At 36.3% G+C, this 14,762-nt stretch overlaps 1 protein-coding gene across 1 annotated transcript in view; it reads left to right on the top strand.

The window, feature by feature from the left end:
* Nucleotides 1-14,762, top strand: part of MALRD1 (MAM and LDL receptor class A domain containing 1) — a 650,667-nt gene that overhangs the window by 431,962 nt on the left and 203,943 nt on the right. The window contains exon 31 of the mRNA XM_070500958.1: nt 7,807-7,935. Within this exon, the coding sequence (XP_070357059.1) occupies nt 7,807-7,935 (129 nt within the window). The remainder of the gene's footprint in view (nt 1-7,806; nt 7,936-14,762) is intronic.

Raw genomic sequence — 14,762 nt, 5'->3', positions numbered from 1 at the left:
GAGCAGGATGAGAGGATGTATGGGGTTTATTGGTTAAGAGTAAATGCTGTGTAGTCAAAGCTGAATGCTGGCTTTGCTATAAGTGGCTGTGTGAACTTCAGTAATTTACATAATCAGACAAGTTACACTACCTGCTTTATGGAACTATCTTTAGAATGAAACTAGTTAATATATGTAATGTGCTTAAACTGGATGAGACGTAAGCAATTCTTCATAAGGGTCAGAGTCACCATCGTCATCATCATCATCATCATTGTGTTCGGTTACATTATATTAGGCTACTGCTGTGACAAGTTGATCAAAAATGGATCACAATTTGAGTTCATTTCTCATCCACTTTACAGTAGTTGGCAGATGAACAGATTGGTGGGGCGGCTTTTCTCATGCATTTACTCAGGGACCCAGGCAGATTTTCAGTCTGTGGCCTTCAAGTTTCCTCTCGTGATCACCACTTTTCTCTCCAACTGAGCGAGGAAAAGAGCATGACGAACAGTGTGAGGAAGTGTGTATGGCTTCACCTGGAAGTGGTGCATATCACTTTCACTCACGTTCCACTGGTCAGAACACACCCTTATGGCCCCAGGTAGCTGCAGATGGAGTTGAGAAATGAAGGGCCTGTCTGAGCATCTGAGTAGTCACTACCCAGCAAAACCTGTACACTATAGAAGATCGATAATATGTTGTAAATGGCCAGCCATCTTCACCACATGGCTGAGGAAGAATGAGGACATAAAAACTTGAGTAAAGGCAAAAATAGGTGAGAAAAGATGTGATGCTTCTGTGGACCATCCATAGATGGCATTGTGAGGTTTGCCGTGAGGCAAGAAATAAAGAAAGATAAAAAGAGAAGAAAGTGTGTGCATTTTTTGTCATGTTTAGTATGTCTGATATGTTGTAGAGCAATACAACTGAAAATGTATCATAAGTGTCTAAACTCAGGAAAAGGTACACATTGAGATGTAGGTGTTAGTTCATCAGCCCCCAGGTGACAGATAAAAGCATGACTGTAAATATGACACCTAAGGAAGAGCAAAGGAAAATGAATCAGGGTCACAATTTGCTCTCTAGCACTTAGTGGCCTGGACTGGAAAAGGAGCCAAGAGAGGAGAAGTGTTAAGAGATGGTGGGGTAGTAGGAATATGATGCCAATGAGCTAAAGGAATTGAGGGTTACACAAAGGAAGGCATTTTTGGCTTGTCAGATGCTGCAGTAAAGTCTAGAATGGAAAGAGTTGATATTTCTTCTAAAATTGTAGCTAGGAAATTATCAGATAACTGAGCGAGAGTTCTTTTAGTGGAGTATTAGGAAGTGAAAATAAGTGAGGAGTGGATGAGGACTTCTGGATCACTAAACCACTAGAAATATCTCTTCATGCCTTTGTCAGGTACATCTGTTCTGAGTTTTGTTGTTGTTGTTTTATTGTCTTCTTATTTCCTCTTTCTTCTTCCCAGCCCTTCTAAAAATGTTTTTGTCCAAACCTTCAGTCCAATGATTTGATGTATATATAGCCTGAGATTCAGCAATCTATTGTCCTTAATTTACATGGAGAATCCACAAAGAAAACAGGACATTTAAAATATGTCCAGATTTTTAAAAAATTAAAGATAAAAATCTATGTTTCATGTCTGAAAAAAGAGGTTTGTGTATCTAATTTTTCTCTCAAACAAATATAGATGCAGTTTATAAAGTCACCTTTTTGTTTAAAAACATGAGCCGTTGATCTTTAGGGTATTTTCCATTTAGCGTGAGCCTTGCCTCTGTGTATTACAAGCGGATCACATTTTAGTATTTCCCTCAGCTCCTGCTGTACACGAAGGCATGGTCCAGTGACTGTGATAACAATTCTGATAATTTTGACACACACTGAACTTCGCTGTCACTGAGATCACTAAGGCTACAGTTTCAGATGTGTTGTTATCAGCTGTCTGATATGTGCCTTGACCTTCTTAAAACCTAGCAATTTTTCTAACATGAAATAGCTTTAGAGGCTCATGCTGAATAGAAAATATGAAAAATATTGTTATTTTCTGGAACTTTCAGAGTTTGAAAACACTGGTCATATGATATTGTCATCAGCAGCATTGAGATTTCCATTTGTTTGCAAACTTGCCCCTGATCGTATTTCTCGAACAAGACAGCACTCAAATGAAATAAGCAGTTCATCTGTGACGGAAGATTTGGGGTGCGGGATCTTTTCCAAACTCTTACTTCTTGAGCTTCCTTCCTTTTTTTTTTTTATCCCAAATGTTGCTCATCCTCCAAATAAATCTGAATCTTCCATGTTTGCAATATGTTGCCCAATTTACTTGATAAGGAAACTGAGGAGAATGTAGTTTTATGAGGAAATTCATAAAGGAACTGCTTCCTCCCAGTTGAGTGGTCTGGTCTATCTTTCCAACTGGCTCAATGACTAGCTGAGGTGATAGGTGCTTTGAAAGACCATCAACTGAATAAATGCTTTAAATATTAACACACCAGTCCAAGCTAGGGCTACTTTTTATTGTCCTCTGAGAGCAAGCCATAAATATCTTTGGTTATACACTACACATACTCTTTTCCTAATAAGTTTTTACCACCAGATTGTAAATTCTTTGAAGGTGAGAACTGTCACAATATCCACCATGGTGTCGCAGTTGTTGAATATATATTTCTAGGTTGGATAAATAAAGATTCTTAATTGATGATGTCACTAGAGGTAAACATATATACTTTGTATGAGGAGCGATTATAATTATTTTCATTTAGAGATCAATGTTAAATGGCTTACCTAGGTTTATAGTGCTTTTGCAAGAATGGAAGTTCAGATCATTATTTTGGTTCACATATTTGAACTCCCATTCTCAATACATATTTACTCTCCAGTGTCACCAGCTTTAATTAGAGGTAAGCTTTTACTGAGAACAGTAAAACTTTTGAAACATGCCTACAATAAAAACTATCAGAAGATATTTTACCAACAAATCAAAACAGACAAATGACAAGGAAAATCCATATATTAACAAGTAAAAAGAAACCATGTTTATGGAAAAGTTCCCTCTGCTAGCTGCTACCAGTACATCTCAATGTTTCTGTTTCAATGAATGCACTCAGATGTTCATATGTGTTGACTTTTATATGAACATAAAGGAAAAAAGAGTGGTATGCCAATTTCAGAGGGGTTGTTTTTAAGAACAGACCTGCTATTGGACAAAGTGCAAGTAGCTTAAAGTTTATATTAAATAAGGAGCATTATTTGGAAAAAATTATTTTATAGGGCTTTCTTGAAGTTATTTTTAGAATTCATGATGTAAGATATTAACAGTTTTTAAACATTAAATTTAAGTTGAAAACTAAACTACAAGAGAATTAATAAAATCATGTCATAGGATATGCTTCCCACTTAACTACAAACATAAAAATACTTTTAAAAAGCACTTATTAAACTGAAACTTAAAGAGGAAGAGAAAAATCTACCAGTCCCAGAAACAAAAAAAGAGAATCAAAACATAGATCATAGGTGGAAGCTCACTTCCAAGTAGCCTAAAGGATTTGGGGACCTGGATATAGAATATGGTATCTGGGCACTGGATTGTTTAATCCTATATGAGAACAGAAGAACCAGACATGAAACCTTTGCATAAAGCCTGGTCCTTTCCAGGGAATCCTTAAAGAAAGTTGCTGTCTGTCCAGGATTTGGAAAAAATTAAAGAAAAACAGATAAACACAACAGGACCTACTAATGCGAAACCCAAACCCTAAACTTGTGCCACACCACATATAGGATAGTAAATGGTGTGAGAATGAGAACTCCAAAACCACAAATTAATATTAACATTTCTAGAACCATTAAAACTCATGGACAGTGCAGAAGCCAGTGTAAATTTATGCTGTTGGGACCATATGCTATTGTGATCATAATACAGAGAAAGGAAAGCATCAAGAAAGAATACACAGGATACTAAATAAAAATAATTGAATTTAACTTCTAGAAATGAATAAAATTATAAGTGAAAAGTTAAACAGATTAGAGACACAACTGAAGACTAAATCATCAGATAAGTGTGAGCTTATTCACCAGAATGTAACACAGAAGGAAAAGAGAGAAAAATGTGAAACGGAGATTAGGAAACATTGAGGATAGAATGAGTAAATCCTACATTTTTCTAATGGGATTTCAAGAAGTAGAGCCCACAGACTTAGAGAAAGATATTGTTTAAAGAGAGAATATTGATTTTTTCCATAATTGAAAAATGGCATGACTCTTCAAGTTATCATAGCATAGAAACAATGACACCCCAGTAGCAAGGAGAAGCCTAGTACTCAGATCTTGGTTTCTGATAGCTTTCTCCAGTGAAAGGAACCAAGGCTCATTGGAGATAGGCTGATGGCTGATTCTAGGACTGGGTCAGGAAATATCTGAGATGAACCTGACGCAACTTATGGTGCTAAAATTAAGTGATATAAGGTGCCAAATAAAAGCACATATTGATGAAGTTATGTCAAAAGGACGTGGAAGCCAACTGAAAGAGCTCCCTTTGGCCAAAGCTGGAACAGGTTGAGCACTAAAATAAAGTTGCATGGCATCATGACTCAAACTATAAAATAAATATCCTTGAGTCCATATTGATATAAATAAATTACTAGGTAAAGAAATGGGAGAGAAAAGATAGCTCTCTCATGCCTAAGAAATCCTAATAATTTATGTAGATTCTCTGCCCTCAAGAAGGGGAGCATAGACCACCACTCCACAGGTGTGGTCTGCACATCATGACTTCCTTCAAAAGAATATAGTATGGAAAGGGATAGAAAAAAGTAACTTTATTGTGGAGAAACATGACAAGCACTACATCAGCCAGGTGAACAAGGTCAACATGAACGGTGACGAATCAGATCAATACCATGTACCTTTGTCATGATGTGATGGAAATAGCACTTTACTTTTGTAGTCTTCCTCGCCAAATTCCATAATCCTATCTAATCACGAGGGGAAAAAAATCAGACAAATTCTAATAGAAAGGCGGAGTACAAAATACTTGACCAGGATTCTCTAAGTTGTAAATCATCAAAAGCAAGGAAAATCTGGGGCCGGCCTGCTGGAATAGCGATTAAGTTTGTGCACTCTGCTTTGGAGGCCTGGGATTCACAGGTTCCGATCCTGGGCACAGACCTACACACTGCTCATCAAGCCATGCTGTGCAGGCGTCCACATACAAAATAGAGGAAGATTGGTAGAGATAGCTCAGCAACAATCTTCCTCTCCAAACCAACCCCCCCTCGCCCCCGCCAAAAAAACAAAGAAACTCTGAGAAACTGTCACAGTGAAGAAGAGCCTAAGGAGACATAACATTACCAACTAAATAACCTGGTCTTCAAGGTGGGGAGTGTGCCCAGTATGTCTTTTATGTCCTTCGTGTGGTTAGGGTATTCTGTATGAGAAATGAAGGTTCTCAAAAACGTGCGCCCATGTGAAATTTACTGCCTGAAATCTCAGCACATATTAAATATCATCACTTGAAGAAGTTGATAAAACAAGTGTTTGCCTGCAAATATAATCTATAGAATGATTACGTCTAGTTCTGTGTAATGAACCCTGTGGGCAAAACTATTTTAATCCAAATAGAAATGTATAGGGTCTAGGACTTCTTTACTGTAAATTTTGTTTCAAAGCTGAATAAAGCTGGTTTTCAATTGGCATCACTTTCAACTTGGTGACAGTGTGTTCCAAATCCGTGGTAGATTAGTCCTATATATACCAAATGCTTTTATTGGACTAACATTTCTTATGGCTACATTATTTTGCAAGCCTTTTTTTCTTTCTAGGATTTTTCAATTTATCATGTTTTAGCTATAGATCTTCAGACCTCTGTCAACATTTTTTTTAACTAAAATATTTAATCTCGTGTTTTTCATATGCCATATTCTGTCAGCCAGATTATCTTCAACTCTCCATTATGAGCACCAATGTTCTTTCCCTTCTTATATCATTAAATATAGAATATGTGATATTATCTTTCATCTTATATATTTGTCAACCAGGTTAATAGGTACTGCTTTTGTCCTTTTGACTGAAGGAAGAAATTGGAAATGGCTAAACAAGTACAAGACATTCTCACTAACATACTCTCCTTTTTCTATTTACCAAGTTTTTGATAACAGTCTGACCACTATATTCTTGTCTTAAAGAGGATCTACTTTTCTTAGAATTGTAGGCTCTTTTTATTTTTTCTTGGTGCAACCTGTATACCGTAGAAAGTCTATTCATTGTTCAGTTTATTGCAGTTAAACCACTGACTTGATTTCTCTTCATGTCTTTGCTATTCTCTATTGTTAAAGAAATAAGCCTCATTTAAAGATGTAGTCTATTTTAGTCACATTTTTTAAAACTAAAGAACCAATTATTTAGATTATAAGTCAAAGCACATTTCCTCTGTGGAGTAATTATATGGCTCCATAGCCTATGGCATAGAAAAATAAAATAATCTCCAATGCATAGTCTTGCATACTAAATAATGTCCACATACTGCTCTGGATTACCTGTAAATTCTCACTAGTGTCAATTAAAATTATGTGGCAAAGATTCTAAACCACTCGATGGACACGACCTTTTAATTCTTCATCTTACTGATGCCCATAGTTGAAATATTTGTTGTCTTAGATGCCGTATCTTCAGTCCTTATATTTAGACTATATTTTACTGATAAATTATTTCTGGAAATTGTTCAGGTTTTAGCTATTGTATTATGGGGATGATTCAAAGGCTATGGAAATGCACTTTTCTCAAATCTATAGTTTTACTATTTTCCTCCACAGAAATGCTGCCTAACCTTGAGTAACTTGCCCCCAACTCAGGCACACCAGCCTGAATCTATAATAACCTTTGTATCAAAGGAATTGCCGAGCTTTATTTAATTTGTTGAACTTGATAAAAGATAATTTTAGGTCTCTAATGTATATCACCTTGGAGCTGTGAAGTGTTATCATTAGACTTCATATCAGCCGAAATGATATTCAGATATGTGAATTGCTTTCAAAATTCTATGTCAATTCACTTTTGTAAGTCCCCTTTAGATGAAATCATTATGTCTTCACTTATTATAACCAACATATGCAAAGCACAAGCTACATATTAGGTACTGTGTTAGGCCCAAGAAAACACATTAAAAACTTCTGTTTCTAAGAGACTTAGAGTCTGAATGGACAGACATGTAAACAGTCTTATATGAGGTGGTAAGTGTTTAATATGAGAATGAAAGGTTCCTAGATGACATGAAACAGGGAGGGTCCAACACGGAGCTTGGATGACAAAGAGAAAGGCAAGGCAAAAATAGAAAGAGAAAGAATTTCCTTGCGTCTTGAGATTAAGCAGACTACTAGGAGCGTAAGAGTGAACGGTCAGTGCAGTTAAAGGAAGCAGCCTACATGTTCACATGGAAAAGCGATGAGCAAATGTGAAACCTTCAGTCCGAGGATATAGCTTAACTGCAGGTGTTTATGAGAAGAGTTGCAGAAACTGAGACTGGAAAACTAAGCTGGAACCAAAACAAAAGATTTTTAAGGCCTTGATTAGGAATTTGGGTTTAGGTAATAGAGAAGGGTCAGCCCTTCACTGATTAAAAGATATTTTGAAAGTACAGTCTTTAAAACTTGCTGAACAATTGGAAGTGGGACTGAGAGAGGAGAGTTGTCTAGAAATCTGCCTTAGACAATGATTAAAATCACTAACTTATTTAATAGGGTATAATCTATAAGACAACTAAAAGAAATGTTAAAATTTAATGAAAATATTATAAAATAATGCTTTTGTTTGTTATTTTGTTTTTCCTCCAGTGGGAGAGACTTCTGAGATTTGCCCAGAAGCCACTGATTTCTTGTGTGACAACAAAAAGTGCATTGCATCCCAGCTTGTCTGTGACTACAAACCAGACTGCTCTGACAGGTCTGATGAAGCTCACTGTGGTAAGCATATGTGTCTGTTCTAATCCTGCCAGTTGAGCTCAGATTTCCACTTTATTGGAGAGTAACATACTAGCATTGATAACAGAGGAGAAATGTTCTTTTCATGCACTAGAGAAGATTTAGAATAGCCAAAACATTTTCCAACTTCTCTGTGCAAATATTCAAGGGCATCCCTCTCATCTTTTTTATCCTCATACTAAAAACTGCAATAAATCTACAGCAAACCATGTTACAAAAATTTTCCAACATATCATTGTATAGAACTGTGTGTGAAGTCAGAATTAAAATTGTCAGAAACTGTGCTAGCAGTGTGTGTTTCTTCATTGATTTTCATTATTATTTCCATTCCTTTTTCCAAAAAATAGTTGATTTTATAGATGAAGCTATATATGACTGTTTTGAATAAATATTAGTTTAATGATAAATTCTTATCAATTACACTACACTGGAAAAGAGGACTAGATGAGGCACATTGATTTTTTGTTTAACCTTTCATTCGAGTGATTTTTCAAAGTCATACATAAAACCAAGTATGTAATTTTAAGCACATATTTAAATCCAAAGAATTTTTCTTCATGTATCTTTTTTTTTTTTTTGCTGGGAAAGATTCACCCTGAGCTAACATCTGTTGCCAGTCTTCCTCTATTTTGTATGTGGGCTGCTGCCACAACATGGCCACTGATGAATGGTGTAGGTCCGTGCTCAAGAACTGAACCCAGGCTGCTGAAGCAGAGCATGCTGTACTTAGCCACTAGGTTACTGGGGCCGGCCCTCATATATCTTACTGAATGCTCATTCATATGGAATCTTAATACCATACAGGCTACCTGTTGCAGTTAGCGTTTGCTGCATAACAAACTACCCTGAAAGTTAGTGGCCTAAACAAGTTTTGTTTTGCTCCCAATCTTGTGGCTCTGTAATTCAGAAAGGAATCAGCTAGGCAGTTTATCTCTGATCCATGTGGCTCAAACAAGTACAGCTGGAATTGGAGGATCACTTCCAAGATGGCTTTGTCCCCTCCATATTTGGCACATTGGTACTCTTTGGTTTCTCTATCTGGCTTGACATAGAATCTCATCCTCCAGGGCAATCCATGTGTCTTGGGCTTTCTATAACACGGCTGTCACAGGATAGTCAGACATCTGGCGTAGGGGATTGGCTTTTACCAAGTGAAGGCTCCAAGAACAAGCATTCCAAGAGCCTCAGGAAAAATAGTAAGATTGAGCCTCAGAAGTTCCAGAATGTCACTCCTGCCTCTTCCTAATGGTCATGCAAATAACAAAGTCTAACCTAGATTCAGAGAGAGAAAGTGACTAGACTCCACCTCTCAATGGGAAAATGGTGCACATACACAGAGAAGGGACACCATACAAGTCATGTTTAAGGTTTTATTTTTAGCTCAATATCATTTTTATTCCTCAGGATCTTATAGTGACAATGCTTCTGATGTGTTAATTTTCTCTTTTTTTGTGTTTATATTTTTTTAAATTCTGGTAGATATGTAGAGACTGTAAAATTTGCCATTTTAATTTTTTGGTTATTTTGCTGAGGAAGATTCACCCTGAGCTAACATCCATTGCCAGTCCTCCTCTTTTTTATTTTCTTTTTGTTGAGGATGATTAGCCCTGAGCTGATGTCTGTGCCAATCTTCCTCCATTTTTTTGTATATGGCACACCTCCAAAGCATGGCTGGTGAGTGGAGTAGGTCCATGCCTGGGATCCAAACCCACCAACCCAGGCTGCTGAAGCAAGAGGACACGGAACTTTAACCACTCGGCCAGGGGCTGGGTCCAATCATTTTTAAATGAACAGTTGAGTGGCATTAAGTACATTCACATTGTTGTGCTGCCATCACCATCATCCATCCCCAGAACTTTTTTTATCTTGCAAAATTAAAACTCTTTAGTCTGATGCAGTCCTGTTTGTTACTTTTTTCTTCTGTTCTCTTGCCCTAGGAGACATGGTGTTTGAAAAGATGTTGCTGAGACCAATGTCAAATAGTGTACTGCGTATATTTTCTTCTAGGAATTTTATGGTTCTGGGTCTTACATTCAAGTATTTAATCCATTTTGAATTAATTTTTGTGTATGGTGTAAAATAATGGCCTACGTTCATTCTTTTGCATGTGGCTGTCCAGTTTTGCCAGCACCATTTATTGAAGAGATTTTCCTTTCTCCAGTGTATATTCTTGGGTCCCTTGTCAAAGATTAACTGTCCATAGTTGTGTGGTTTTATTTGTGGGCTTTTGATTCTGTTCTGTTGATCTGTGTGTCTGTCTTTGTGCCAGTACCATGCTGTTTTGATTACTATGGCTTTGTAGTATATTTTGAAGTCAGGGATTGTGATGCCTCCAGCTTTGTTCTTTCTTCTCAGGATTGCTATAGCTATTCAAGGTCTTTTGTTGTTCCATATAAATTTTAGGATTCTTTGTTCTGTTTCCATGAAGTATGTCACTGGGATTCTGATTAGGATTGCATTGACTCTGTAGATTGCTTTAGGTAGTATAGACATTTTAACTATGTTTATTCTTCCAACCCATAAGCATGGAATATCTTTCCATTTCTTTATGTCATCTTCAGTTTCTTTCAATAATTTCTTATAGTTTTCAGTGTATAGGTCTTTCACCTCTTTGAATAAGTTTATTCCTAGATATTTTATTTTTTTGTTTCGATTATAAATTGGATTGTATCCTTGACTTCTCTTTCTGCTAGTTTATTTTTAGTGTATAGAATGCAACTGATTTTTCTAAGCTGATTTTGTACCCTGAAACTGTGTTGTAGTTGTTGATTATTTTAATATTTTTCTGATGGATTCTTTAGGGTTTTCTATATATAGAATCATGTTGTCTGCAAACAGAGAGAGTTTCACTTCTTCTGTTCCAATTTGCATTCCTTTTATTTCTTTTACTTGCCTAATTACTCTGGCCAAAACCTCCAGTACTATGTTGAATAGGAGTGGTAAGAGTGGGCACTCTTGTCTTGTTCCTGTTCTCGGGACAATTGGCTTTCAGTTTTTTCCCATTGAGTATGATATTGGCTGTAGATTTGTCATATATGGCCTTTACTATGTTGAGGTAATTTCCTTCTATACCCATTTTATAGAGAATTTTTATCATTAATGGATGTTGGATCTTGTCAGATGCTTTCTCTGCATTTATTGAGATGATCATGTGATTCTTATTCCTCATTTTGTTAATGTGGTTATCACGTTGATTGATTTGCAGATATTGAATCATCCATGTGTCTCTGGAATAAATCCCACTTGATCGTGGTATATGGTCCTTTTAATGTATTTCTGTATCCACTTTGCCAATATTTTGTTGAGGATTTTTAAATCTATGTTCATCAGCAATATTGGCCTGTAATTTTCCTTCTTTGTGTTGTCCTTGTTTGGTTTTGTTATCAGTGTGATGTTGGCTTCATAGAATGAGTTAGGAAGTGTTCTGTCTTCTTCAATTTTTTGGAATACTTTGAGAAGGATAGGTATTAAATCTTCTTTGAATGTTTAGTAGAATTCTCCAGAGAAACCATCTGGTCCTGGACTTTTGGTTTTGGGGAGGTTTTTGATTACTGTTTCAATCTCTTTACTTGTGACTGGTCTATTCAGATTCTCTATTTCTTCTTTTTTTATTGGTTGGTTGATTGGTTGATTAAGAAGATTGGCCCTGAGATAACATCAGTTGCCAATCTTCCTCTTTTTGCTTGAGGAAGATTGTTGCTGAGCTAACATCTGTGCCAATCTTCCTCTATTTTTGTATGTGTGATGCCACTAGTACATGGCTTTATGAACGGTGTGTAGGTCTGTGTCCAGGATTCAAATCTGCAAACCTTGAACCGCCAAAGCAGAGTGCGTGAAATTAACAACTATGCCACTTGGCCAGCTCCCTCTCTATTTCTTCTTGATTTGGTTTTGGGAGATTGTATGAGTCTAAGAATTTGTCCATTTCTTCTATGTCATCCAATTTGTTGGCATATAGATTTTCATAGTATTGTTTTATAATCCTTTGTATTTCTGTGGTATCTGTTGTAATTTGTCCTCTTTCATTTCAATTTTTTTTATTTGAGCCTTCTGTCTTCTTTTCTTAGTGAGTCTGGCTAAGGGTTTGTCTATTTTGTTTATCTTCTTAAAGAACCAGCTCTTAGTTTCATTAATCCTTTCTATTGTTCTTTCAGTCTGTATTTCATTTATTTCTGCTCTGATGTTTATTATTTCTCTTCTTCGGCTGACTTTGGGCTTTGTTTGTTCTTCTTTTTCTAGTTCCTTTAAGTGCAATTTAAGAATACTTATTTGAGATTTTTCTTGTTTGTTGAGGTGGGCCTATATTGCTATGAATTTCCCTCCAATGATCACTTTTGCTTCATCCCATAAGAGTTGGTATGTTGTATTTTCATTTTCATTTGTCTATGGGTATTTTTTTAATTTCTCCTTTGATTTCTTCATTGATCCAGTGGTTGTTCAGTAGCATGTTGTTTAGTCTCCACATATTTTTGACTTTCCCAGTTTTTTTCTTGTAGTTCATTTCTAGTTTCATAGCATTGTGGGTGGAAAAGATGCTTGAGATGATTTCAGTCTTCTTAAATGTATTGAGACTTGCCTTGTTTCCCAACATATGGTCTATCTTTGAGAATGATCTGTGTGTACTTGAGAAGACTGCTGTTTTTGTATGGAATGATCTCTATATATCTATTAAATCCATCTGATCAAGTGTTTCCTTTAAATCCAATATTTCCTTGTTGACTTTCTGTCTGGATGATCTGTTCATTGATGTAAGTGAGGTGTTGAAGTTCCCTACTATTATTGTGTTGCTGTTAATTTCTCTCTTTAGGTCTGTTAATACTTACTTTATGTACTTTGGTGCTCCTGTGTTGTGTGCATATATATTCATAAGTGTTATGTCCTCTTAGTAGAATGTCCCTTTTATCATTATATACTGCCCCTCTTTGTCTCTCATTGTCTTTTTTAACTTGAAGTCTGCTTTGTCTGATATAAGTATGGCAATACCTGCTTTCTTTTGTTTGCCATTTGCTTGAAGTATCATCTCTCATCCCTTCACTTTGAGCCTGTTTGTCTTAGAGCTGAGATGTGTTTCCTGGAGGCAGCATATTGTTATGTCTTTTTTTTTTAATCCATCCGGCTGCTCTGTATCTTTTGATTGGATAATTCAATCCATTTACATTTAGAGTGATTATTGATATATGAGGGCTTACTACTGCCATTTTATCTCTTGTTTTCAGTTGTTCTGTTTTCATTGTTTCTCTTCCTTTGTATTTCTGACTGCCATTTCATTTTGGTGGTTTTCTCAGGAGCTTTCTCTCTTTTTATGAATTGTGGCGCTACTCTGATTTTCTGTTTAGTGGTTACCGTGAGGTTTGTATACAAGATCTCATAGATGAAATAGTCCATTTTCTCAAAGCCTCTTATCTCCATTAACCTAAGCAGTTTCCATCTCTTTCCTCTTCTCCTTCTCAGTTATTGTTGTCACAAATTATTCTGTTTTGTGTTGTGAGTTTGTGACTAAGTTGAAGTGTTTATAGTTACTTTTGTTGCTTTCCTTCCCTTTATGTTTTAAATTATAGTTGAGTATTTGCTTCCCTATTCTGATAGAGAGCTGCAATTTTCTGATTTTCTTGCTCAAAGCTTTGTAGACCTTTGCTTTTTATTTTTAGTATGAGGACATCTTTATTCATTTCTTACAAGGGAAGTCTGGTGGCAATGTACTCCCTCAACTTTTCTTTGTCTGGGAAAGCTTTTATTTCTCTGTCATATCTGAAGGAACATTTCACTGGATAGAGTTTTCTTGGCTGAAAGTTTTGTCTTTCAGTATTTTGAATATATCATTCCATTCTCTCCTAGCCTGTAATGTTTCTGCTGAGAATTCCTCTGAAAGCCTGATAGGGGTTCCTTTGTAGGTTATTTTCTTCTGTGTTGCTGCCTTTAATATTTTTTTGTCATTGACTTTTGCCAATTTTATTTTTACATGCCTTCGAGAAGGTCTTTTAGCACTGATGTAATTAGACATTCTTTTAGCTTCATGTATTTGTAAATCCAGTTCCTTCCCCAGGTTTGGGTAGTTCTCAGCTATTATTTATTTCAACAAGCTCTCTGTTCCTTTCTCCCCCTCTTCTCTCTCTGGAATATCTATAATCCTTATGTTGATATTTCTCAAAGCATCCTTTCATTTTTAAAAAATCTTAGCTCTCTCTCCTCCTCTACCTGTAACATTTCTATATTTCTATCCTGTAGCTCACTATTTCTTTCCTCCATAACATCAGCTCTAACTTTTAAGAATTCTAGATTGTTTTTTATTTTATAAATTGTGTTTTCATATCCAGGATTTCTGCTTTTTTAAAAAAAATATATATATATAGTTTCAATCTCTTTGGGGAAGTATTCTTTCTCTCATTAATTTTATTCCTGAGTCCATTGAACTGTCTTTGTGATATTTCTTGTAACTCATCAAGTTTCTTTATGCAGCTATTTTGAATTCTCTGTCATTGCCTTCAGGGTTGGTTTCTGGAGAATTATCATTTTCCTTCTGGTCTGAATTGTTGCTCTAATTTCTTATGGTGCTTGATGAACTACTCTTTTGTTGGTGCATTTATGGTAGTATTAGGTCACAGATTCCATCTGCTACTGCTAGGGGGAATCAAGGGCTGAGTTTCTGATCCCACCCTGTCTGCTGGAAGTTGTGGGGGTACTATGGGTGCTTGTGCCAGCCTGGAGAGTGTTCAGGCATGTGTGTAGACTATGCTTGGTGGGCAGGCTTCCTCACTGGATCTGAGCCAGGGCCACTACTTGGGGCTGCAGGAGCACAGTGGACTCCCTCA

Source organism: Equus asinus, chromosome 29, assembly GCF_041296235.1.
Source record: "Equus asinus isolate D_3611 breed Donkey chromosome 29, EquAss-T2T_v2, whole genome shotgun sequence".
In the NCBI taxonomy this organism is placed as follows: domain Eukaryota; kingdom Metazoa; phylum Chordata; class Mammalia; order Perissodactyla; family Equidae; genus Equus; species Equus asinus.
Note: the sequence above shows the minus strand (reverse complement) of the source record. Positions and strands in the feature narration are given on the sequence as shown.